Here is a 24,532-nt window from a genome sequence, read left to right as displayed (position 1 = left end):
GCTTCCAGCCAAGCCCACTCGTTCCACGTCCTCTTCTGGCTCTGCCTGAACCTCCGGCAGGCAGCTCCCTGGCAGGGCTCTGCAGCATTGTTCGTGCACGCAGCAGCCACGGCGGTGTTGAGTAATTTGCATATCCCATTGGGTAACTTTCCCTTGGCGTGGGACAACTATGGGCCCATTACAGGTCCGGTGGCTGTCTTCCAAATTTCTTGACATAGACCAAGAAGTGGTGCTTCCAGGGCTTCATCAGCGTCTCCAAACGTGACTGGTGCTCCATCCATGCCAAGAGGCGTGTTTGGCTCATGCTTTCGGTGCAGCTTGCAGTCTTCCTTCAGCACGGTTGGCTCTTGATCAGACGCGGACTGTCTGTCGGCTACCCTGTGGGTTCTCTCCACGACCTTCTGATGCTCCCGCATCATCCCATCGTTTGCTCTTTGGATCTTCCACCATCTCGACTTGCTGCTCGGATTTTTCTCGTAAGTTCTCTCAGGCTAGGATATGTTGAGTGTGGAAAAAAAGTCCGAGCGTGTTCTTCCACTATGATTTTCTACCGCGAGGTCTGCTCGCGCTGCCTGGTCCTGGTTGGCTCCGGCTTCTCGAGCTGTCCTGTGAATGCTCCTCGGTGACGCTGTGGCCTCGTCATTTCTTCCATTTGCTTTTGCTACTCTACCGCCAAGAGCAATCTTCAGTCTCTTCTGACGTCCACGCGGATCTTTCCGGTCTCTTTAATGACCGCTCGCTTTCTTCATGAACCCATCAGGTCTCCTGCCACGAGCGTGCAGGGCGTCGGAGCTGGTCTTCAGCTGGCCCCTAAATTCAGGTGAGATAACGCAAGCTCACATTTTGGGCCCCGTGGCCTTTGTTTTTGTAAATATACTATCGTTGTTTAAGCAGGTTAAGTGGCACAGTGTCCACATGTCACACAGCTCTCAGTGGTTTAATTCCATCGAGAAGAACGGGTCGATCACCAGCACAGGCAATCTGGTGGCACATTTCCTTCTGTCTTGTACTCACTGTTATTAGCTCCCCACCCCCCACCCCAGCCCCCCTGACGTAACCTCACATCTATCTTGGAAAAACATGCGGAGAAAACTCCCAAACCTCACAACAAGAACAAAGACAAACAGGAAAAGTGCAGTAGAAAAGACAGCAGAAAGCATGGGAAACCAGAACAACTTCAAGCGGGGGCCAAAGAGGATCAAATGGTGAGGTGTTACATTGTAGCCGAATTCCGTCAGCCAGAATCCACTTTTCAATGCATTCTGCATGATAACAAGGCTGCCCACAGCCCTGGCCTGTGGTCAGAGGGGCCTCTCAGACTTGTTTTAATTTCTCCAGCTCCAACTTGAACTTGCATAGGAGCGATTGATGGTCTGCTCCACACCGGCCCCTGGCCTGGCCTTGGCTGCTGACGTGGCGCTTCTTCCTGGTGTCTTCCCAGAGATGTGGTCAAGTTGACTTCTTGGCATTTCATCTGGGGAAATTCACGTGTGCAGCTTCTTGTGTGTTGTTGAGAAAAGGCATTTGCTGCAAACAAGTCACCGGTCTTGCAAAATTCTATCATGCGGTCTCCAGCTTCCTTTCTATCACCAAGGTCGCGTATTCCAGCCACCATTCCTTCCTCCTCGTTTCCAACTTCTGCATTCCAACCGCCAGTGACTGTCCCTGCGTGTTGACTGCATGTTTGACCATGGTCAACTGAGGTTGTTGGTAGAATTCTTCATGACTGGTTTCAGTGGTTGAAATGCAAATTTGAATAATAGTTACAATCACTGAGTTCCCTGGTATGCGACTAGAGATAATCCTACCAGGGACGGCACGGTGCTTCGGTGGTTCTTTTTGTCAATGAAGGCAACAGCATTCCCCATAACATGCCCATTCCTAGTGTAGTAAGTCGTGTGATTTTCTGGTCCCAAACAGCCAAGGCCGGTCTGTTCCAGCTCACTAATCCCCAGGGTATCTATTGGGCTTCACCGTGGACCACGTCCTTTTGACAACTTCACATTTCCCTAGATTCGTGCTTTGTGCATTTCAGCTTCCGATTTTATGAGTAGATTTCTGCAGATGTTTGCTCTCATTTGAGTCGCCCACCCATCAGAAAAGTACTGAAGGCTTCGCTGTGTCCCATCCGTGTCATCGTGGGCGAATCGGCTTCGAGAGGGCAGCCCTTCCACCGTCATGTTTTGGTTCCCCCAGGCCTTGTCCCGCGGCACAGTCTCAGGGGCCTGCTGCCTTTCAGGAGGGTCTCAGTGTCGGACAGGTTTTGCTTCTGTGACTGGCTCCTCTGAGGTAGGCAGTTGATTCTTTTTCTGTCATCTGTTCTGAGTCTGGAAGTCCTGCTGAACCTGTTCCCTTTGTGTGGCCCTCCTGGTGTTTGAAATACCAGTGACACAGCTTCCCCCGCAACACACAGCCGCCCCAGGACACAGGGTGACGGACACGTGGTGGGCTCATGGAAGCAGCCATCAGGAAGCCCAGTGATGGATGGACTGGGCTACTCTACTGTCCAGGGCTGTGTACAGTGCTGGAGAGCAAGGATGTCCCTTTGAGGGCTGGGCTGTGTGTGCATCCAGTCCCGTGGTGTCAACGGCAGGATGTCACACACAGGGTTCACCAAGCAACGGCGAGAGCAGCACCCCTCGCACCGGGAGAGACACCCCACCTCCATCCCTGCCTACGCCCGCTGGGACCCACACCCTCCCATCTCCAACCCTGCTCTCACCCCACTCTCCTCCGGACCGTCCAGCGTCTGGGGCACGCCTGGCCCACCCCCGCAAGCGCTCTGGCTGGCTGTTACCAGGGCCCACAGCCCGGAGGCTTCTAACCACAGCTATTCCCCATGCAGTGCATGCACCCAGAGCGAGAATCAGGGTGTGGGCTGAGCCAGGCTTTCCAGAGGCCCGAAGGGGATCACCTTCCTCATCCTTGACTCTGGCGGCCCCACCTGGCATCCCCCCTCCGTCCCCTCCCTGGCGAGAAGGGCACTTGTGGTGGCCTGAGCCTGCCCCACTTCACCTGTGACCCAGGCAAAGTGTCACCGACACTGGGCTAGGGTACCATTATAGACTCAGGGGACACAGCCTTGCTGTTGTGTTTGAGAAGACCCTCACGGAGGTGTTGTGTCAGCAGGCACTGATCGAGTGAGTCCATGTGCTCCCCAGCAGGCACCGATCGAGTGAGTCCATGTGCTCCCCCCACCCACTGCCCCCCATCTCTGTCCTGCCTACCCCTTGCCGACCAGTCTCAGTCGTGCTAGCCCAGGCCACCAACCAGGCCTTTTCCTGTCTTCTTGAACCTCCAGCGTCACCTCACCCTTACACCAGTGTGGGAGCCATCTGGACAGAGCTGGCGGAGTTTCCAGCCCAGCCTGACCGCCAGTCCCCATGTCCTGGCTCCATGCACCACAGTTCCTCATCCTGAGCCAGTTCTGTCTCCAGGAACTCCCTCTGGTCCCTCCTCTCGCACCTGTCTTGCCCCCTCCCCTCATCAGCACTCACACATCGCCTGGGCTGAGAAGCTCCTGTGAGGAGTGGGACCGTCCTGGGCTTGGATTCTCTCTTTCCAGTTTCCCGTCCCCCGGCTGTTTGTCCTGCTGTGGTGGCTGGCACGTCCTGTGACACCTGCAACGGCGCCACTGGGCGTTCAGATACCAGCAGGCTCATCCACCGACGTCGACAGGCTCCAGCAGAACCTCCAGAGTAAGAAGAGGGAACAGGCTTTGCATCAACGTCCACGGGAGCAGCAGAAGGGCAGTGGCTTTGGGCAAGTCTTCTGCACAAGACCTCTTGTTGGAAAGCATGGAGGTCACTTTGAGGACCATGGTGCACCTGATCCAAGCTGTCAGTCACCTCCGGTGCACTTGAGAGCTGGACACTGAGTTGGGAGAACCACAGCAGAATCGATGTGTTTGAATCGTGGTGCCGGTGTTTCAGTGGCACTGAAAGCATCGTGGCCTGCTGGGAAAACAAGCCTGTCCTGGGAACGGTGCAGTCACCGTGCCTCTTAGAAGGGAGGATGGTGGGATTATGTCCTCTTCCACTTGGGACGTGTCATGGGGAGAGGCCAGCCCTGTGAGAAAGCCGAGGGGCAGTGCAGGAGAGCTGGATGGGCACGTGGCGGCAACAGCAGGTGCAGGCAGCACTGTGAGGATGGCACGGGACAGGGTGGTGTTTGCTCCACACCCGTCGACATGACAACACCGGGCTCTGCCATCGGCTGTGCGATTCGTCCCAGCCATCTTCTCGCCGCAGGGGTGGGATCTCATTCCTCGAGGGGACAGCCAGTTAGACAAGCGTCCCCGTGCGTCCCCATGTCCGATGTACTAGACACAGGGGACCTCTCTTCTCTGGACAGATGACGTTCACCTTGGAAAACCCCATTCTGCGGACTGCGGCGTCTACGGCAATGGTCCTGGCGAGGACTTTCAGCTCTTTGACCACTTTATTGAACAATTCACTAAGACTGTCTCGTGGGGACGTGGGGGGTGACACAAAGCTGACACCGTCTGGTGGTTTGACACTGTCTTTTTGCTTGGCACATTATAGGGCAGTAACAGACTCGAGGGGACAGCTTCATCAGAGGTATAACCAGTTTTAGGAAAGGGAGTAAGAAAAGGTTACAATTGTATCCATCTCCCACTCATACTTACACTGTGGAGAAGCGTGGCTAGTTGGGCTGCGATTCACAGGCTCGGAAACCCACAGGGGCAGTTCTACCCTGTCCCACAGGGTCCTTCTGAGCTGGATCGAATAGATGGCAGTGAGTTTGAGAAGCGGTCACTCACTGTGGCACCGTCACGCCAGCGCTGGGGTGACGATCCTGTGACCTTTTCTAGTGACTGACACGCCCTCACTGTCCCCCATTGTCAAAGATGCCTGGTGGCACAGTGGGTGAAGCGCCCATCTTAACCCAAAGGTGAGCAGGCGCAGATCTCTCCATGGCTTTGAGGGAGTATGAGGGGCCGTTGGCAACGCCGTCTTTACAGAGCCCGTGAGCAGGAACAGATGGATTCAAGGGCAGTGGGGGTTTAAGGGGTTGATGCTCTAGGGGTGGCCAGGACTTGTTCCACGTCACAGACTGCTGTGCTGAGCACCCAGGCTGAGTCCAGGCCCAGACCTGAGCTGTGGCTACCGGAGAGAGGCCAGTAGAGCCGCCTCATTCCCAGGGCTCAGAAGAACCTCCGGGTCCAGGGGGCCCAGCAGTTAAAACACTGACTGCTAGCCAATACACAGGTGGTTAGGGGCCACCAGCCAGCTGCTCAGCAGGAGAGATGGCAGCTCTCTAGTGTCCGACAGAACGGCTGTGAGCTGAGGCCACTGGACTCCAGTGGGCTTGGTGCTTCGGTTTGCAGTCGGCTCGGACTAGGCGTTTCCTCCCCTAAGCTTGGAAAGCTTCCCGGGGCCATTGTAATTAATGGCCAGCCTGGTTCATGGGGCCCTCTGGCGCCAAATTTATTAGGGTGAAGCCAGCGCCCCCCCTTAGGGAGGCGCCTACCTCCATGCCCTTGGCTGTGTAGGCGGACCGGGCTGCGGCGTCCGCCAGCCCAGGACGCTGCAGAGGGCCCTGGGGCTGCTCCGGGCTGTTTTTGGGGGTCCCCTGATTGTTCTGCGCTTCGCCGGGGAAGTTCCGGGGGCGCGGGGCCCCGGGAGCTGCTCTCAGGCCAGGGCTCCTCGGGTGGCTGCCTCCCGCAGGTCGCTGTGGGGCCGCTCGTGCGAGAGCCGCGAGAGTAACGACCACGGAGCCCTTCCGGCCCGCGACGACTCCGCCCGAGAGCAGGCGGCGCGTTCCCGCCAGGCCCCGCCCCGCCCCGCCCCGCGCGCCTGCGGAAGGGGGCGGGCCCGGCGTCTCTGCGCCTGCGCCGCAGTGGCGCGCGCGTTCCCGCCGTTGGCCGCGGCCCTCCCTGCGCCGCCGCCCCGGGGCCGCGCACGCGCGTCGCCGCCCGCTCGCCCGCCCGCCCGCACGCACGCACGCGCCCCCGGCCTCCAGTCGCCCGCGGCCCCCGCGCCCGGCCGGCCCCGCAGCATGTGGCAGCCGCAGGCGCGGCGGCGGCGACGGCGGCGCCTCTGAGGTGAGGCGGGCGCGCGGCCGCGGCGGGGGCGGCAGGTGGGCCGGGGGCGGCAGGTGCGGCGCAGGTGGCGGGCCTGCGCCCGGCCCCAGGCGGGCCTTTGTGGCGACCGCGGCCCGCCCGCCGCAGCGGCCTTTTTGTGTGCAGATGGTGGACGCCGGCGGCGGCCCGGCCGGGGAGGGCGCCTGGAGGAAGATGGAGGCCCCGCCGGACGGCGCCGTGGACGTCGTGCCGCTGGACCGCTACGACTCGGCCCGCGCCAAGATCGCCGCCAACCTGCAGTGGATCTGCGCCAAGGCCTACGGCCTAGGTGGGCCGGGTGGGCGTGGGCCGGGCGGGGCGTGGGCCCAGCGCCGGGCTCGTCCCCGGGGACCGGTGGCCGAGGGGGCGAGGGGGTGGTCCCACCGCCGGGATGGAGGAGACCGGGTCGGAAGGCTGACGTCGGGGCCGGGGGTCTAGTGGCCGGGCTGGGCGTCGGCGTGAAGATCCGAGCCCGGCGGCCGCGGCCTGGGTGGGGGTCCCAGGGCCGGCCGTGCGTGCCCACAGCGGGACCGGGTGTGCCGGCCTTTGTGTCCAGCCGCCCAGTAGCCCGCGGCTGCCGCAACGGGGCCCCGGGCTGCTCAAAGCCAGCGCCTCGGCCGTCCCTGGGGGTGGACGTCAGGATGGGGCCCCCAAGACTCTTGCATGCGCGGGTGGGTGGGAGGAGGGCGCAGCCTGCGGGAACCGGGGCTGTGTGCTTGGGGGCGTTTGCGTGGCTGTGTTCGGAGCTGCCTTATTGGTGCAGAGCCGGGTGGCCCAAGAGGCAGACCCGCTGGAGGCAAGCGTCCAGCCCTGGCCTTTGATGCCCAGCCCTGGCACGCCCTGAGTGTTGGCGGCTGCCGAGTCCTCCGACTAGAAATGATGTCTGAAACGGACTGCTGGCCGGGTCATAATGGCCCCCTCTGGGAAGCCTTGTTCTGGAGAACTGGGTGACCTTGTGGGTCGGTCCAGCCTGATTTGTTGGCCCCGTAACATGCTTAGTGGATTATGACGGATGCCAGGCCCTGGGCCTGGTGGGCTTTCTTCCTTCAAAAGCTCCACGTGCTTTGTCTCAGGTGTTAGGAGAAGGGTTCCCACCGGGATGAGTCTCATGATTTGAAGTCTGCATCCTGAAAGGACATCATTGTCTTTAGTCTGGTTTAGAAAAAGACCAAAGAGGAGGCCACCTCTCTCTCGGAAGGCCTCAGCCGCCCAGATTGGGAAGCTTGCTGAACCGGCCTGTCCCTGTGTGACAGGGTTTCAGCAGTTGGTGAGGCGAGCCCGGGCCACGGCTAGAAGCGGGTTAGTCATCAGGGCAAACACGTTTTGTCAGTTGGAGGGATTAACCCCACAGGGTGACGGGGTGGCAGAGGCTGGGTGCTCAAGAGGGGCACAAACAGTCAAGGACATATATGTATGGATGGTCCAAAAGCTAACTCCCTGCCAGAGGATGAGTCACTTCCGACTCACAGGACCCTTCTGGGGCAGAGGAGATTGTTTCTGAGACTGCCTCATCTTCTTCATGGAGTGAGAGATCTCTCTCGATCCCTACGCACACACACACGGAAACGCCCCATGTGTTGTGGAGGCTAGCAAGTCCTGAATCTGTGGGTCAGGCATCAGGCTGGAGGCTTTTACCCATCGGCTACCCGTCAGATTGCTGGGCTGCTGGCTCACCGTGCGAGCTGGTGAACCCAGGCCAGGTGGTAGGCTTTGGGCTCATGTGCTGAGCACCAGAGGTCAGAGGATGACCAGCTGGACACAGGATGGCACGTGGGGCCCTTTGCTGGACCGCCTATATTTATTAGACACAGGCCACACCCCTCACATCCATCACACAATGGAGGACTCTTGTGGAAACATAGTCAGGGCCGTCCATCTCGTAGGGCGCACCCCCTGTTCCACCGTTCCCAGGTCTTGTGTCCACTGAACGTTGTGCAGTTTCTCTTGTGAAGGGAAAACGCTGGTCGTTTGAGTACGTGCGTTTACACGGTAGAAAAGCGCAGCCAGAAAGAAAGACAGCCTTTGTGACGTTGGTGACCGAGTGCAGAGACTCATGGGGACGGGATGCAGAGGCTGGCCCGCAGGGACTGGGTGGGTCGGACCACAGCTGTGCTGCTCTGGGCTCTCAGCAACTGCCTTTTCAAAGGAAGATCCCCAGGCCTTTCTTCTGAGGTGCCTATGGTGGACTTGAACCTCTGGCCTTGAAGCCATCTGCGGAGCGGGTCAGCCCTTGCACTACCAGGGGCGCTTAGGGTAGGAAGGTGCCTGTTGACCCACGAAGGGCAGGGTGTGCCCCTCTTCAAACCTAGACCTCTCCTCACTCTCCAGCTGGCATTCTGTGAGGCTCGTGGCTTCATGACCTGGCCACGGACACTACACCCCTTCTCCCCTGGTGACCCTGTGGGAAAGTGGCTGCCCACCCTGTGGTGCCTGCCATTTTGGTTCTAGCCCTGTGCTCCGCCCACTCCACCTGCTTAGACGTGGGTATGTGAGGCGTTGGACTGCTGGGCACTCGGGAGACTCGGCTGCTTTGAAGAAGCCTCCCTACCCCCTTCTAGTTCCTGCAACAAAGTGGACACTGCTCCTGCTGGTTGTACTGAGCTTGGCTTTCAGCTGGGGTGTGTGTGAGTGTGCATATGCACTCACACACCTTTGACCTTTCCCAGTGCTGGCCTCCGGCTCTTTGTCTGATCTCATTTTCAGGAGCATCGAGGACCCCTTCCGTGTGTGTGCCCATCACACTATGCACCGAGACATGCTCTGGGCTCGCATGCTGGCACATTCTCCAGAGGTGGGCGTGCAGAGCAGGGATCTGAGGGGGGAAGCCCCGGGGTGCAGAGCAGGGACCCAGCGTCAGAATTGGGATGTCAGGTGGGCTTAGCATGCACAGCAGACCCTGGGTTTAGCAGTCTGCTGGCTGATTTTGCCTGCCTGAAGGCTTGTGGCCTTCATTGTGTTGCAGGGACTGGTGTCTGGTGTATACACATGGGCATTTGTTCTCTTTATTGGGGAATGTACACATTTGGGGTGCCTTCAGATGGCCTCGGGGCTTCCGCAGGACAGGTAGAGTGACTTCACTTCTGCAGTGTGTGTGTGTGTGGGGGGGGCGGTGCTGGGGTGCTCAGCCTGCCTGCTCACGCCTGGGTCCTGCAGGAGAGGCTGGGTAGGCGAGTGGACATCTCCCCCTCAATGCTGTCGCTCTGTGGGGCCGTGCTCAGTCTCTGGGTGTTCCGAGGCCCTCGGTGACTTGGACGCTTCTGTTGTTGGTGGGGTTTGGGGACAACGGCTTAGTGTGAGGTGGGGGATGCACCCACCCACGCGGTCTTTGTTCTGTGTAGTCAGTCCAAGTGAAGCCCTTGTGCGTGTGCCGGGGTGGTTGTGAGTCTGTAGGGGCCTGTGGTTGTGCAGAGCCGAGCCATGTGCTCCATTTCATTACCCGCTCCCACTGTGGTCTCACGTGTGCTTGTTTTCAGAGCTTTGCCCCTCCTTTTGGGGGGCTTCCTCGAGGGCAGTAGTTCAGTGGTTCTGTGGCAGTAATAAGCACACTGGTCTGTTGGCCGGCATTGGGTTTAGTGTGTCCATAAGAGGACCAGAGTGCTAGCCATGGCCTCCCTGCGCTGACCCAGAGCACTGTCATCAGGTGGTGGGAGCACATGAAGGGGGTCTTAGGGGGCTCTGACTCTGCTTTCTGGGCACATTGGGGCACTAGCATCTTGTTTGACTTCTCAAGGACAGTGTTGGAAAATGCTAGAAGGCGGGTGGTGGGGACACCTCTCTGAGGAGACCCCAGCAGGCAGTCTGAGAGGTGCTGAGCCAGGCCAATTCATCTTGCACAGCAGACCCCTGGGCAGGGTTGGGTGGGCACCTTGGTCTGGCCGGGCTGCACTGCATGTGAGGCAGGTGCTGTGGCAGTCGCTCTTAGCGGTGTTTCCAACCTGCTGGGTTAGAGACCACCCCGTGGAGGCGGCTTGGTCTCGTCCTCGTCATGCCCGTGCCTAGTCCCCAGCGAGGGGCGTGTGTGGTGTGACAGCACGTGGCAGCAGGGGGAGGGGCAGGCCTGATGGTGGAATTGGCGTTGGGTACAGCTTCCCTTGTGGACTGGGGTCCAGTGCTGTGGGGTGTGCTGAAGATGCCGTTCCTGCCCACTGTTGCTCTTGGCAGAGCATTTGGGTGTTTCTGAGGTGGGAGGTCACAGCACTGGAGTCCTGGTGGCACAGTGGTTAAAGCACTTGGTCTCAACCCAAAAGTTCTGCGGTTCAAACCCACTGTCTGCTCCGCGGGAAGCTGAGGCAATGTGCACCTATAAAGACCTGCAGCCTTGGGAACCTGCCTCTGAGGGCGGCTCTCCAGTGCCACAGGGCCGCTGAGCAGGAGGGGACTCATGGGGGGTGCGCTGTGCTCTGTGCCCAGTGAGGCCTGCCATTCAGCACCAGGTTCTGGGGGTCCCAACCCCCTCCCTCTCCCCAGAGCTGATTTTGGCAGGGCTTCTGAGACTGTCAGCGTGTTATTTTTCTCCCGTGGAGTAGATGGGTTTGAACTGTTGACCTTGAGGCTAGCAGCCCAGTCAGTGCTGACTGCACAGAGACACCAGGGCTTCTTGGGCATCTCCTTAGCTGCTGAAAGTGACATGAAGTACTGACACCCACAAGGGAACGTGAATCATGCCAGGGTCAGGGTCAATATATACAGGAGGCCTCCCGCCAGGGCTGTTCCTCCCGGGAGCTGGTGGGAGTGGCAGCTGTGAGTGCGCTGTTCTGCCACGGGGGCTGGATGGCAGTGCGAGGGGTGCAACTGGGACCCCTCTGAGGAGGTGATAGGCTGGGCCAGGGCTTTTTTCCTACCGGGTTTTGGGGCTGTCTTTCCAGCAGGGTGTGACGGGGTGGTGGCGCCAAGGCCAAGGGAAGGAGTAGGGCAGGTGAGCCCCAGCTCTTGGAGATGGGCTCTGTTGGGTGGGTGGGTCTGCAGGCTCTGAGGGTGGGCCCTCAGCCTCTGCAGAGGGATGGATGGTGTTTCAGACAGTAATGGGACTACAGGACTGCCCTGCCCCTCCTCAGGTCCCCTCCCTTCCATGGGCCCTGGTGGTGGCAGCTGCCTGGGCTCGGGGTCAGCACCCCCCCCCACCCGAAGCTGTCTCTAGCAGTGACCAGGGGCCTCCATGTGGCCCTTCCCACCCTGTTGTCACTCGGTCAGCACCAGGGCCCAGGCTGAGTCAGGAAGGACATCCTGAACTTGCCTTCCAGTGGCTCCCCGCCTGCTTCAGTGTTCTGTGTGGATGTGTCTCCTGCATGTTTTCCTCAACAGCCACTGGGGTCGCAGTGTGTATAGGGGACTCGCCACTGTGGCCGACACCTGGAAGTGGTCTCCCGCCTTTCTCCCTGGACCTGTCCCTTGCTGTGGGGACTGCCAGTGTCTCCAGAGTGTCTGATGGTGTTGGCCTGATGTTTCCTTATTCTTGCCCTCTGTCCGTCGTTTGTGCTCTCCCTCCCTCTCGTCGTCTCTGTGTGCGGAGGATGGAGGACGACTTCTCTATCCAGTTTCTTTTCCATCTCTCCTGGCTGGGAGTCTGTCTCCCCTGCTGTGCCAGGGTGTCTGGTTGTACCCTGCTCAATGTACGTTTCTCCATGTCCTGTCTGTGGTTTTGACACACTGGCCCTGGCTCAGGTGCGGACTGCCCTTCTCTGGACAGTCTGGTTTTCAGGGCCTCTGTCAGCTTGCATCGACTCTGCCCTCCGGGGCTCCTCCTGGTCCCTGATGCTTCCTGAGGGCTTGAAAGTGCAGCCCGGAGCTGGGCCACATGGCACCTCTGGATCGAGGGGAGCTTCTCTAGCCCCGGCCACAGTGAGAGTGCTGCTCCCGGCTGGGAACCATGGCTGGTGTCCTGTGGGATGGTGGAGCCTGATTGTCCCATGCTGGTGCTCCCAGCTCCATGGTGTCTCCCGGATGAGGGGGTTGTGGGGGTGTTCTGGGGCCTCTGACTGGTTGTGGTGGGACTGGCGTCCGGGCCAGGAGAATGCCTCCGGCGATCTTGGCTGTGGTGGTTCTTGGCTTGTTGTCAGTGTGGCTTCCTGTGGACCCTGTTGCTGGGCTCTGTGGCAGTTGGGGAGGTGGACTCCTGTGGGGCAGGATGGGCCTGCAGGCACCAGTTTCAGAGTTACCAGCAGGGCTTCAAGTGTGGGAACCCTGGTGGTGCTGTAACCCCAAGGTGAGCAGTTTGAAACCACCAGCCACTGTGGGAGAAAGGTGAGGCCTTCCCTCCTGGAATGAGCGGCAGCCTGGGAAACCCTTTGGGGCAGTTCTGCTGTCTGGAGGGTGCGAGCGTGCATTGGGCGCAGCTCCGTGGCTGAGTTTGCAGCTTTGGAGCGGAGCTGGGCGGACCGGTCTTGGGGTTTGCTGCGGCCCCTGCTCTGGTCTTCCTCCCTTCTCTCAGCCCTGCAGGCTTCCCTCAGCCAGTCTCTTGTGTGTTGGCCTCTCCTTCACGCACGTAACCGGCTGGTTGAAACATTCTGGGAAGGGTTGTGCAGCCATCCCCACCCCTCAGCTCACCCCTCAGCAGGTGGTTCCAGTCCTGGGGCTGCTCAGGTTCTCTCCCCTCCCCTCCCTTCCCCTCTGGGCCTCCCACCTGGCTGCTCTCCCACGTGGCTCCTTGTCCTGTTTGGGGGGATTCCGGTGCTCCGGCTGTGTCCCCAGCACCGGGTCTCTGGTCTCCTTTCCGGCTGCAGTGTCGGCTCGGCATCAGGTTGGTTCAGACCCTGAGCACGGTGGAACGAAAGGCGGCCCGGCGCCTGCCTGCCTGCCTGCCTGCCTGCCTACCTGCGTTGGAGCCATTGTTGCAGCCGGTCCATACGCTGAGAGCCCTCCTCACGCCCTCACCCTCGCCTTCACCAAGCAGGGCGCCCTTTCCCAAACAGCCCCATCACAGAGCACCTGCATTTGTCTCCTGCTCTTTCACTCGGTTCAGGGTGGCCCTCTGGGTGGGCGAGCACGGCCAGGATGGCGCTGGGCAGCTGTGTCTGAGGGCTGGTTCTCGGGCCACCCCAGGGCTCTGTGTGATTGCCGTCCCGCAAGAGTGTATAATCAGTAGTGTTGGGGCAGCGCCCGGGCTTGGATGTTAGAGACTTGGTGATATTGGGTGCTGTCCACTGGGTTCTGACTCACAGCGACCCCACGACAACAGAAAGGAGCAGGGCCTGGCCGCCCCAGGGCTCGAGGTTCTGTTAGAACCTGGAGTAGGTTGGTGTGCTAGCAGTGGGGGAGACCTTCAAGTCCTAACCCCTCTTCTGTGGCCGTCTGCTTAGTTCTCAGCCCTGTGTGGTCTCTGTGTGCGCGCCACGTGTGCTGCCGGGGGATGTGGAACCTGAACTCCCGTGTCACCACTGGGCTGACTCAGGTGGTCTTAACTGGGGCTGCTTGGGGAGTTGCAGGCACTATACACAGGGTCCTAACCTCTGCCCAGGGTCCCAGCACACACCCACACTCCCCTGAGAGCTTTGCCTCGCCTGGCCCTCCAAAGCTCTTGCGCTCCCAGTGGGTGTTCTGGAAGTAGGCCTTGGATGAGTGGCGTGATGGCTGGTCTGCGGGAGGCATGAGATCGCATGAGATCGCTAAGCCAGGAGAGAGCTGCTCGTATGCCTCGAAGGCGGGCAGCCCCTGGGGGTGCCTGTTGCCCCACTGAGGCCTTGGGGTCGGTCAGCAGACACTCGGCCATGTGGAGCAGGCAGCTCCTGCAGTGGTCACTGCCCTGGCTCTGTCCTGTTGGCCATTATCTGAGAAGACCAAGCCTATTTGGACCATGGTCAGCTCGGTGGTTGTGGGACACTCACTGCACAACCCTGCCCAGTGGAGACACGTCCTGTCACTGTCCCTGTGAGCTGTGCAGTGGGGAAGTGGATCCTCAGGCCTTTCTTCCTGGTCTCAGTCTGGAAGCTCCGCTGAGACTGGTGTGCAGCACAGCAGCAGCCTCCATTGATGGACGGTCGGCGTCAGACAGCACTTGGGCACTCTGCCCCTCCCCAAGCTCTCAGGACCCCACACCTACCTGTTCTTCAGGGTGAGGGGGGTCGGGCTAAGAGGTGGGAGCCCCATGACCCCTCAGCCCAGAGTTGGAGTCACAGACGTGGGTGGGTTGTTGGGTCATCTGTATGTGCTTGACTGGCCTCTCTCAAGCCTGGGATGCCTCATGGTGGGCCCTGAGGTAGTGGTGGGGACCCCTAAGTGGCGAGGCACCCTGTGGCATAGAAGGCAGCGTTGTTCTGCACCCCAGGCAAGTGCTGACGGCTGCTGTGTCCACGCAGACAACATCCCCGAGGACCTCAAGGACCCCTTCTACGTGGACCAGTATGAGCAGGAGCACATCAAGCCGCCCGTGCTCCGGCTGCTGCTGTCCAGCGAGCTCTACTGCCGCGTCTGCAGCCTCATCCTGAAGGGGGACCAGGCGGCCGCGTTGCAGGGACACCAGTCTGTGATCCAGGCCCTGTCCCGGAAGGGCATCTATGTGATGGAGAGTGACGATACGCCCGTGACCGACTCTGACCTCAGCTGCGCGCCGGTGAAGATGGTGAGGCTCCCTCTGCTGCGGGGCCGTCTGTCTGCCGCGGGGCTGTGGGGGGCGGTCTGCGGCTGCCAGGTTGGCATCGGTCTGTGGTTGGGGTTGTGGACACAGCCATCCCCCTCCTTACTGGGGCTAAGTGGAACATGGCAGTCTTCTCTGTCCCAGCCACGGGGACTGCATCCTCACAGGGGAGACTCTCTGATTGTTGCTCAGGGGGTTTGGAATGCTCTAGAATCTCTCACCAAAGTGTGAGCCAGAGCAGGGCGGGGGCATTTGAGGCAGATGAGTGGGGCTGCCCTCACTAGTCGGTCTGAGTGGCCCTTTGCAGGTCCTGACAGACAGCAGGCACTTCCTCTCCCGAGGTCAGTCTGCCAGTGTGGAGCTGTGTAGCCCCTACTTGCCCAGCCACTGAGGAAACAGGGCATCCAACACACTGCTCATTTTCTGCAATGGAGACTGAGGGCCGATTGGGATTTCTGTCCCGCGGTCTCTGTGTGGGTCACTCTGGGCAGGCAGGGAGCAGAGACCAGGGAGCTGTGGCCACTGGTGCCAGGCTTCTGGAGAGGAACCGCCCCTGTGAGAGCCCGGCCTGGTACAGCCACATTTGGTGCCTTGCATGGTGCTCTGTCCTGTGGCTGGTCATGGCCAGGCCTGATGGGCCGGGGCGCTCCCCGCAGAGCCCGCACATGGCCATGATCGACGCCCTGATGATGGCCTACACCGTGGAGATGATCAGCATCGAGAAAGTGGTGGCCAGCGTCAAGCGCTTCTCCACCTTCAGCGCCTCCAAGGAGCTGCCCTACGACCTGGAGGACGCCATGGTCTTCTGGATCAACAAGGTTAGCGTGGGCAAGGGAAGAAGATGACATCTCCATCTGCCGTGGGCGCCCGGGGCTAGTCCCCTGCTCTCAGTTGGAGTGCTTAGCTGCTGCACCACCAGGAGGTTTTCTGTGGGCCTTTCTCACCAGAGAAAGCAGCCAGGTCTGTGCTTGCAGAAGCGTGCTCACCCAGGGCTTGAATGGAGCAGAAAGAGACACCGTACCAGGTAGCTTCCTCGGCCTCTCGGCCTGTGTCACTCGCCCACCCACAAGGGGGGAGGGGTCGGGAGGGGAGGAAAGGGGCGCTGGGCTGTCGCCGCTGAGCTGGCCGCTGAGAGGCTGCTGTGAAAAGCTTCTTTCCCTGCACGCAGGCCGCCTTGATTCACAGACAGCCCCGTGGGGCCAGGGCGGCCGGCCGCTGGGAGACCTCCTCAGCTGGGGACAGGGCTTCCCCTGGGTTGAAAGATCACCTGAGTACTGCCCACTCTTGGGTAGTGGTGGGGGGGGCGATAGAGCATGCTCCGGCTGTCCAGCTGTGTCCTTTCTGAAGTAGGTAGCCGTGTCCTTTCTGAAGTGGCTCTTCTTCGGTACAGCCTCTGGGCAGGCTTGAACTGCCCACTTTCTGGGCAGCAGCTGAGCATGCGGCACCATTTGTGGACACCCCTTGCCCACTGCTCCCTCTGCAGGGTCCCGGGTGGGGGCAGTGCCCTACTCTCTGGGGGCATTTGGTTCAGAAAATGGTGCTTAAGACAGGCATGTGTGAGTGGGCCTGAGCCTGAGCAGTGTCTAGTCAAAGCGAGAGTTTCTGGCGTCAAAAATTCCCACTTCACCTCCTCTTTTTGGCAGCTTTTTCTCATTTGTATGAATTGACATGGCCCTGTAGGACATGCAGATCCTGGACCTTCAGCGGGTCTGTGTGCGACGGGCCCTTGGATGCCACAGGGTCTGTAGCTTTCACGCGTCTGTCGGCTGGCACATCGAGTACAGCGGCCCAACCCTGCGCCTGCTCCTTCATTCCTCCCCACGTGAGCCCACGGTGCCACCGCTGGGTCTGTGCCAGGAGCAGACGGACAAACACACCAGCACAGTACCCTCGAGTCGGGTGGGAATCTGAATCGGCAGACAGCTCATGCTTCTCTGTTGGGGCGCTGGTGGGTGTGCTCGGCTGACCTTCCAGAGCAAGCCCATGCGTCAGCAGGGCTCCTGGCCTGTCTTGCGTGGCCTGGAGTGGCGTTGGGAGCTTACCTTGTGCTGTGTCATCTTGAGCTTATCTTTGCGTAAAATAAGACGTGCGAGGACTTTTAAAAGTCTATGGAAATGGAGTGACAAGTTAAAAATGGAAAAGACAACCTATATTCTCAATGTAAGCGCCCTCAAAGGCCAGACTCTTTCGTAAGTGAGGAGGGCAGCCATTGAGTCGTCGTCCCCCGCAGCCCAGGGTGCTGGGACTCCATCTACTCACGTGTCCTTTTTGCATTCCCAGCCACAGGGAGCGCGTGGGAGACCAGGAGAGGCTTTCTAACAGGAGGCAGCCAGGAGCCGAATCAGGGCTGTAAGGTGGAAGGTCTTGCAGAATGAGAGGGACGTGCAGGCGCCGGGTCTTGGTGGAGGGACTCTGGAGCCTCTGTTAGTGCCCGGACCTCCTATCCAGCCCCTCCCATTGGAGCAGAGGCCAGGGTTCTCTGCCCTCCAGAGCATCCACGTGCACCAACCCATCCAAACAGCTGTGGCCACCGTGACCATACCCTATGCTCCTGGCCAGTTTTTGACAGACGTGTTTGTATCTCTGTGATTGCTAGGGACCGGGTCGGTGGTCAGTCTGTCTGGTGGGCACGGCTCTCAGCCTGCAACCACCTCTGCAGACTCTTAGTTTGTCAACTTCAAATGAGGGTGCTTTGGCTTGGGTCACTGTTGGGCATACACCCACCCAGCCACTTCTCCGTGTGCGAGTCAGTGGCCTGGACAGCATCCTGGAAGTCCTGCGGCCACTCTCACCTTCTGCTCTGAGCCATCCCTCCAGCAGCCACTTGGGCTCTGCCCGCGTGGCCCTGGTTCACGTGGTCCCATAGTCAGAGCTTCAAAGACCACGGCGGTAAGCAGACATTCCTAACTGGTGAAGCTGAGCTCTGATTTGGTTTCACGAAGGCCTCAGGAGGTACTTTGGGTTTCAGGTTTAAAGATCACCCCAAGGCAATCGTTTATTTTATTTTTAAATCATTTTATTGAGGGTTCATATAACTCTTATAATCCATACATACATCAATTGTATAAAGCACATTTATGCATTTGTTACCCTCTGTGTTAGGGTTCTCTAGAGAGATAAAACCAGATTGCTGATAACTTTATATATATATATTTATATTTATAAAGATAGATAGATATATAACACAAGAAATGAACTGTTAAGTTATATACAGATAGATTTATAATACAAGAAATGAACAGTTAAATTATAAAGCAGGACAAATGGCTCAGTGCAACTCACTCCCGTGAGAGAGTTGTGAGACACTGGCAGTCCTTCAACTCTTGAGGACCGCCGGGTAGTCCTCTGTAGAGAGAGCTAGGCTATCCCGGCACAGGCAGCAAACAGCAAGGCAGGTCACCAACCGTCAGTCCCCAGCTCCAGAGATGTACATCCAATTCTCTGGTGCGACAGGTCTTAAAGGGACCTCCAATTACAGCGACACAGTCCACAGGTTAGGTGTCCCACAGGTAGTGTAGCTTGCAAATTGAGGCACAGAACAAGCAAGGCAGCTGCACACTGGTCCGATGATCAAAGAGCGAGACAAGAAAGGTGAGGCTCACTGAGCCATTTATCTCTCTGTCCTTCAGTTAATCCCACATGTGTTAAATGGCCAGGCTGGCACAGTAAACTATCTCAATCCACCCCTTGCCAGCCTGGCACCTGTACAAAATTCTTTACCCATACATACTTATGTAATTTCCAGATATGGATGAAATCACACTTATACTTATCATCAATCATCTATCCTACATATCAATGAAAACACACTGAGTCCAATTGTTTCTGATGTACTCGAACAAAGGAAAGATACGCAATAATCACATAAAAAATACATTGACAATTACAAACCTCGCTTTTGCAATTGATCACATGGTCGTAATTGATAGGTAGAACTACCTTCTACTGCTACCCATTCTGTATGACCTTTGCCCTCAGCAAGCACCTCAACTGGCTATGACTCTTTGCCTGGTGGGGTGACCCAGACCTTCATTCCTGAGGGGTCTGGGTCATTAGAAGTCCTGTCAGGATTGGGTTGCTGTAATTTACCATTTACTTTAATCACAGGGCATGGTAACACTAAGAGTCGGCCTATGGGATCTCCTGGATTCCAGACATATTCTTCTTTACCTCCATTATGTAGCACCAGTCCAATTTCTCCTTGGTAATCAGGAGCAATCACACCACTCAGTACAGTGACACCCTTCCTGACCTGTGGATCCAAAGGCATGAGAAGCCCAAAGTGCCCAGGGGGCATTCTCAGCTGCCAGTTCAGTGGAATCCGTGCCGTGTTTCCAGGTGGGAGAATTCCTTCCTTCTGGACCAGGACCTCCAGGCCTGAGGAACGCAGGGTTGCTGGGACAGGAAGCAAAAATGCTGCAAGGGGATCACTAGGAGTAATAGTGAGTGGTGCCACTCCAGCTTCCACCCCTTGGTTCCTGGACCCATGAATTTTGGCTATTGGACACACAGTACCATATATTGGCTCTCCACGTAAGCCCTTGGCATCAGCTCCTCATTCCCCCCCTCCCTTCCCCCTCCCTCTCCCTCATGAACCCTTGATAATTTATAAATTATTATTTTGTCACATCTTACACTATCTGCCTCATCCACTTTTCTGTTGTCTGTCCCCCAGAGAGGAGGTTCTGTGTAGATTCTTGTAATCGGTTCCCCCTTTCTACCCCACCTCCCTCCACCCTCCTGTATCGCCACTCTAAGCACTGGTCTTGAAGGGATCATCCGCCTTGGATTCCCTGTTTCCAGTTCCTACCTGTACCAGCGCACATCCTCTGGTCTAGCCAGATTTGTAAGGTAGAACTGGGATCATGATAGTGGGAGGTGGGAAGGAAGCATTTAGGAACTAGAGGGAAGTTGTATGTTTCATCGTTGCTACCCTGCACCCTGACTGGCTGGTCTCCTCCCCACGATCCTTCCGTAAGGCGATGTCCAGTTGCCTACAGATGGGCTTTGGGTCCCCACTCTGCACTCCCCTCACTCACAATGATAATGATTTTTTGTTCTTTGATGCCTAATACTTCATCCCTTCGACACCTCGTGATCTCACAGGCTGGTGTGCTTCTTCTGTGTGGGCTTTGTTGCTTCTCATGTGGCTGCTTGTTTACCTTCAAGCCTTTAAGACCCCAGATGCTATATCTTTTGATAGCCGGGCACCATCAGCTTTCTTCACTACATTTGCTTATTCACCTGCTTTGTCTTCAGCGATCATACCGGGGAGGTGAGCATCATGGAATGCCAGTTTAATAGAACAAAGTATTCTTGCATGGAGTGGAGGCGCAATGTCCATCTGCTACCTTAATACTAAACGTATAAATATATGCACATAAATCTATTCCCCATCCTCATATATAAATGTATTCAAATGTGTACGTGCCTGTATTTAGACCTTTATAAATGTTCTTTGCCACCTAGCTCTTTCCTCTATTTCCTTTGACTTCTTGTCCCACTATCATGCTCGGTCTTCATTTGGGTTGCAGTAATTCCTCTCGATTACATTGCCCTTGATCAGGCCCTACCAGGCCTCTTACACCCTCCTCACCACTTATTTGGATCCCTTGTTGTTCTCTTGTCCCTGGGTTTGTTAACACCACTTCCTTTTCCCCCACCTCCCCAGGGCAATAGTTTTAAGGATTAGCCAGCCTTCATGGCCCCAGAAATCCAGGAGTTCATGAGAATTTTAATTTCTGTTCTGGATTTTCTCAGTTTTGAGAAGAACCCTTCTGTAGAATCAAAATGTCCATCCAGTTCTGGCATCCTGGCCCAGGGGGCAGTTGTTCGTGAAGGCATGAGCCCCATGGTCCGTCTCCTCTTCACGGTCCCCACCCTCTTCCTCCCTCTGTGGTCCTAGGTGGACAGAGGCTGGTTGTTGGCCCTGGACAGTCACATGCCAGCTCCTAAGGCTGCGAGTGAGGAGGTAGACCAGAAGCACTAGTCCTAATGCCGCAACCCTTTCATGCAGTGCCTCATGTGGTGGTGACCCCCAGCCATAAAGTGATTTACGTTGCTGCTTCATCACTGTCATTTTGCTACTGTGATGAATTGGGTGACCCCTGTGAAAGGGTTGTTTGACCCCCAAAGGGGTCATGACCCACAGGTTGAGAACCACTGCTCTAGAGGGTTTCTGAGGCCCCTTCCCTGACATGTCCCAGCCGCCTCACCAAGGAGCCGCGTCCCAGAAGGTGCTGGGTGGACAGGGCAGCTGCTGTGGTCCCTGTGAGGGGTTTCAAAGAGTCCCGGGAAATCCCACCATCTTTTAATTCCCTGTTTCCATGGACTCGTCCAAGCCCCTGTACGCCTCCCACGCAGCCTTCACCTGCCACTTACCCACGCTCCAGACTCCAGAAGCATGACACCTAGTCTGGTCACCGCTGGTCAGCTGGGGTCCCCGCACAGCTGACCAGAGCCGCCTGCTCTGGTCCCCCCCTCCCATCTGACGTGTGTGCACATGTGGGACAGCGCACTCGTCGTGATGTCATTACCCACCGGTTCTAGAGCATCCTCGTCCTCCACTCGCCTTGCGGTGTGTCCTCGTGCCGTGGTCTGACATCGCTCAGCTCGTGTCTCCGTCCCCGTCCCCTCCAGCTAAAACTTCCTCTCTCACTGGCCAAGCAGTGACCCAACGTATGCACGTACCACTCTGCTGGGCGTTTTTGGCCACTGAGAGAGTGGACACAGTGTCTGGGGCTCTGGTTCCAAGTCTTTGGGGTGTTCCTTGGAGAGGAATTGCTAGCCACGTGGCCGTTCCATCCTCAGGCTGTTTGGTGAGCCAGCATGCTGTTCCCGACAGTGGCACCGTTTTCCATGTCCATTAGGTCAGTGGTGCCGTGTCCCCACGCCCTCACCAGCGCTTGACTTCTAGAAGTTTCATGGCTCATGGTTGCTGTGGAGTTCGTCTTTGGAATGATGTGAGGGAGGTTGACGTCTTTCTTTGATTTCCTTTGGCTGTGTATCGGCCGGGTGTGTGTGGGAGACGGTTTCTGGACACTGTTCTGCCCCCTTTCTCTGTGTTTCTCTGCCAGCCCCAGCTTCTCCTGACTGGTCTTCCAGCTCTGACCTTTTGGGAAAGAAGAGTTGCCTCTTCTTCATCCTCTGCATTTATTTCCATAGGAAGTTTGGGGTCAGCGTACTGCTGTGCAGGCCAGTGTGGGAGCAAAGGGAGGAGATGTGTGGCAGCCCCGCCCGCCGCCCTCTGTTTGCCAGGGTGTTCTCCAGGGCTCCAGCTATCAGGGCCCCGGGGTTCTTTGCTGCGACGTCTGCATCAGTGCTTCCAGTTCCAGGATGGCGTCTTCTGCATGTGGCCCCTCCTTAGTGAGCCCGCCTGCCTCCACCCTGAAGCCGCATTCTTCTCCATAGCACCCAGCTTCTCGACTGACAGGCTCAGCTGTCAGGCTGAATGCGTTTGCTGAGAGGATACGAGTCTGACACACACACGTCTCCTGACTCTGAGCACTCTATCCCCTCGTTCTGTGGAAATGACTGCCTCTAGGTCCATGTACAGGCTCTGTGTGAGCACTTGAAATGTTTGGGAAGTCCCAAGGTTATGCACACTTAGGATCAGTAAAACACAAACACGATTCTGGTGTTCTCTGCTTTCAGCCAAGACGCCCGTGTCCCAGGCCCTTTCCCGTTGTGGGTGGCTGTCAGCAACGCTGCCCGGCTTGTGCTCTGTTCTGTTGCTTTGCGGCTGCGCTTTCTGTGGGTCACCTTTCTTTGGGGTGGGCACAGTAAGCATCTCTCTCCCGTCAGTCGGCCCAGCAGCCCAGACGAGTGAGTGGCTTGTGGGAACCCCTCCGTGGGTGTTCTGTCCATTCCCAGAGCCTCTTTCTGGCTCATGCCTGCATTCAGCTTGGACTTCTTCGGTACCATTGGTTCTGGGTCATAGGCTACCTCCTGAAATGGCTGGCTGTCAGCTCTTTTCGGCACAGTGGCTGTGTGTCCTCCCCGCCCTTTCTCGGTGCTCCCTGTCCCCGGAGGGTCGGTCTACGCTGCGTTCCCGCTGGGGTTTTCCTCACTTTTATTCGCAGCCTGTTTGCCGAGCATGTTCTTCCCGTTTGGCTTTCCGATGCCAGCTCTCTGCCTGTTCCGCTCGTGATGCCGTGTTTCCTTGAGCTGCCCTCTAAGGTTCCATCCTTTCTTCCATGTACCCTGGCAAACCAAGAGCGAGTGTCAGTCTCTTCTGACGTCCACTGTGGCCGTTTCTCTCTCTCTCCTTTCTCGTGGCCCTTTGCTTTCTGCGTGCACGGTGGCCTGGGTGTCTTCCCACAGCTCGTCAGGCCTGCCGTCCTTGGGTCTGTTCGTGAGATCCAGATAGGACACACGCAAGAGGGCTTTTGGCTGCCCTGGGCTGGTTAGTTTCCTTCAGCGTGCACCTGGGTGGTCTGCACCACAGTCGCCGGGCCGTGGTGACGCGGAGCTTCTCCACGGGCAGGTCCATGTGCAGAGTCAGTGAAGTCCGTGCTCCCGCAGAGCTCCCTCAGAGCTCCCTCGTGCCTGTTCCTGTACCAGCTTGTTAAATTTACCCCTGAGCTGCTTGTATTTTCAGAATTCTGCTATAAATGGTCTTGTTTTCCAAAGGTTGGTTGCCAGGAAAGTCACGTGGTGCTTACTGTCACTGATTCGGCCTGTGAGATAGGCATTTCTGTGTGACGGGACGAGTGTGGATATGTCGCTCGTCTGTCCTATGATTGAGTCCCTCTGCTGGGACAGTTCATCAGCTGTCTCAGTACCTTGTCACACTGGACCTGGCTGTGCCCTAGACACTGACGAGGCCCAGGAGCATCCTTGAGATGGTGGAACCACTGTCCGGTGTCATCGAGTCCTTGAAACTGGCAGCTACCCTGCATGGGGTTCCTGAGGACCAAATTCTCTCTGGGAGTAGAAGGCCTCCTCTCTCTGTAGGAGCAGCTGTGGATTCGAATGGCCAGCCTTGCAGTTCGCAGCCCAGCACGTACTGACAACACCACCAGGCTCCCTGGGGAGACCTCACGCCTTAGCACGGCAGGCTTGGGTGAGGGTGGGAGGCTGGGCACAGTCATGGCCAGGGGCTGTCCGAGCAGGTGTTGAGGGGCATGAGCCCGCATCTAGAGATGCGCTGGGTTCTGGGTGGCCTTCCTAAGGCTCTGCGAGTCGAGGGAAGGCATACAGCGCAGGCCAGTTCAGGTCTTCATGCAACAAGTCACTGTCACCGTGTGTTTCTTGTCTCGCCCTGTCCCCGGTTCCTCCTCATGGAAGGGGTTCGAGCCTCCCGAATCTACTGACCTCGCTGTCTGTCTGTTGTCCGCCAGGACGTTGAGCCGGTGAGGGGTGGGGTGCCAAGCCCCGTCGTGGTGGGGGTTCCACCAGTCTCCATCTGACCGGCAAAACCCAAACTCACAGTGACCCTATAGGACAGGGTAGAACTGCCCCTGTGAGTATCCGAAATGGCAACTCTTTGTGTAGCAGAGAACTCCGTCTTTGTCTTGTGCAGCGGCTGGTGGTTTCCAACCATAGAACCTGTGGTGGGCAGCCCCCCCTCCTCCATGTGACCGCTGTATCATCAGGCATCCCGCTGGGTGTGCACGTGGGCCGAGGACTCTGCCGCTCTGTGCTTGCAGGGCTGGCACTTGTCTTCCTTTTGAGAAAGAGGTTGGGAGTGCGGTCAGCCACGCGCTTACTGGTCAGGACCCGCCCTCTGTTTCTCTGGGGACAGTGGAGGTGGGCTGTTCTGTAGTGGCTCCTGGCATGGGACCCGTGTGGGGCCACAGGTTTGTCTCCTTGTGAGCATCTGCTGGAAACTGCAGGCTGTGCCGCGGTGCTGTGCCACGAAGGCCTGCACAGCGAGC

At 57.8% G+C, this 24,532-nt stretch overlaps 1 protein-coding gene across 6 annotated transcripts in view; it reads left to right on the top strand.

Annotated features, from left to right (window-relative positions):
• Window positions 1-5,949: 5,949 nt before the first annotated feature.
• CAMSAP1 (calmodulin regulated spectrin associated protein 1) overlaps window positions 5,950-24,532 on the top strand; it is a 37,831-nt gene continuing 19,248 nt past the window's right edge. For 3 of the 6 annotated variants that reach the window (XM_075559791.1, XM_075559790.1, XM_075559788.1), the window contains exons 1-4: window positions 5,950-6,067; window positions 6,212-6,374; window positions 14,377-14,639; window positions 15,311-15,472. In XM_075559791.1, coding sequence (XP_075415906.1) covers window positions 6,212-6,374; window positions 14,377-14,639; window positions 15,311-15,472 — 588 coding nt within the window. In that variant the 5' untranslated portion in view covers window positions 5,950-6,067. Of the gene's footprint in view, window positions 6,068-6,193; window positions 6,375-6,909; window positions 8,877-14,007; window positions 14,133-14,376; window positions 14,640-15,310; window positions 15,473-24,532 lie in introns of those variants that run through there. The other 3 variants (XM_075559789.1, XM_075559793.1, XM_075559792.1) reach the window with 3 other exon arrangements.

Source organism: Tenrec ecaudatus, chromosome 10 (assembly GCF_050624435.1).
Source record: "Tenrec ecaudatus isolate mTenEca1 chromosome 10, mTenEca1.hap1, whole genome shotgun sequence".
In the NCBI taxonomy this organism is placed as follows: Eukaryota; Metazoa; Chordata; class Mammalia; order Afrosoricida; family Tenrecidae; genus Tenrec; species Tenrec ecaudatus.
Note: the sequence above shows the minus strand (reverse complement) of the source record. Positions and strands in the feature narration are given on the sequence as shown.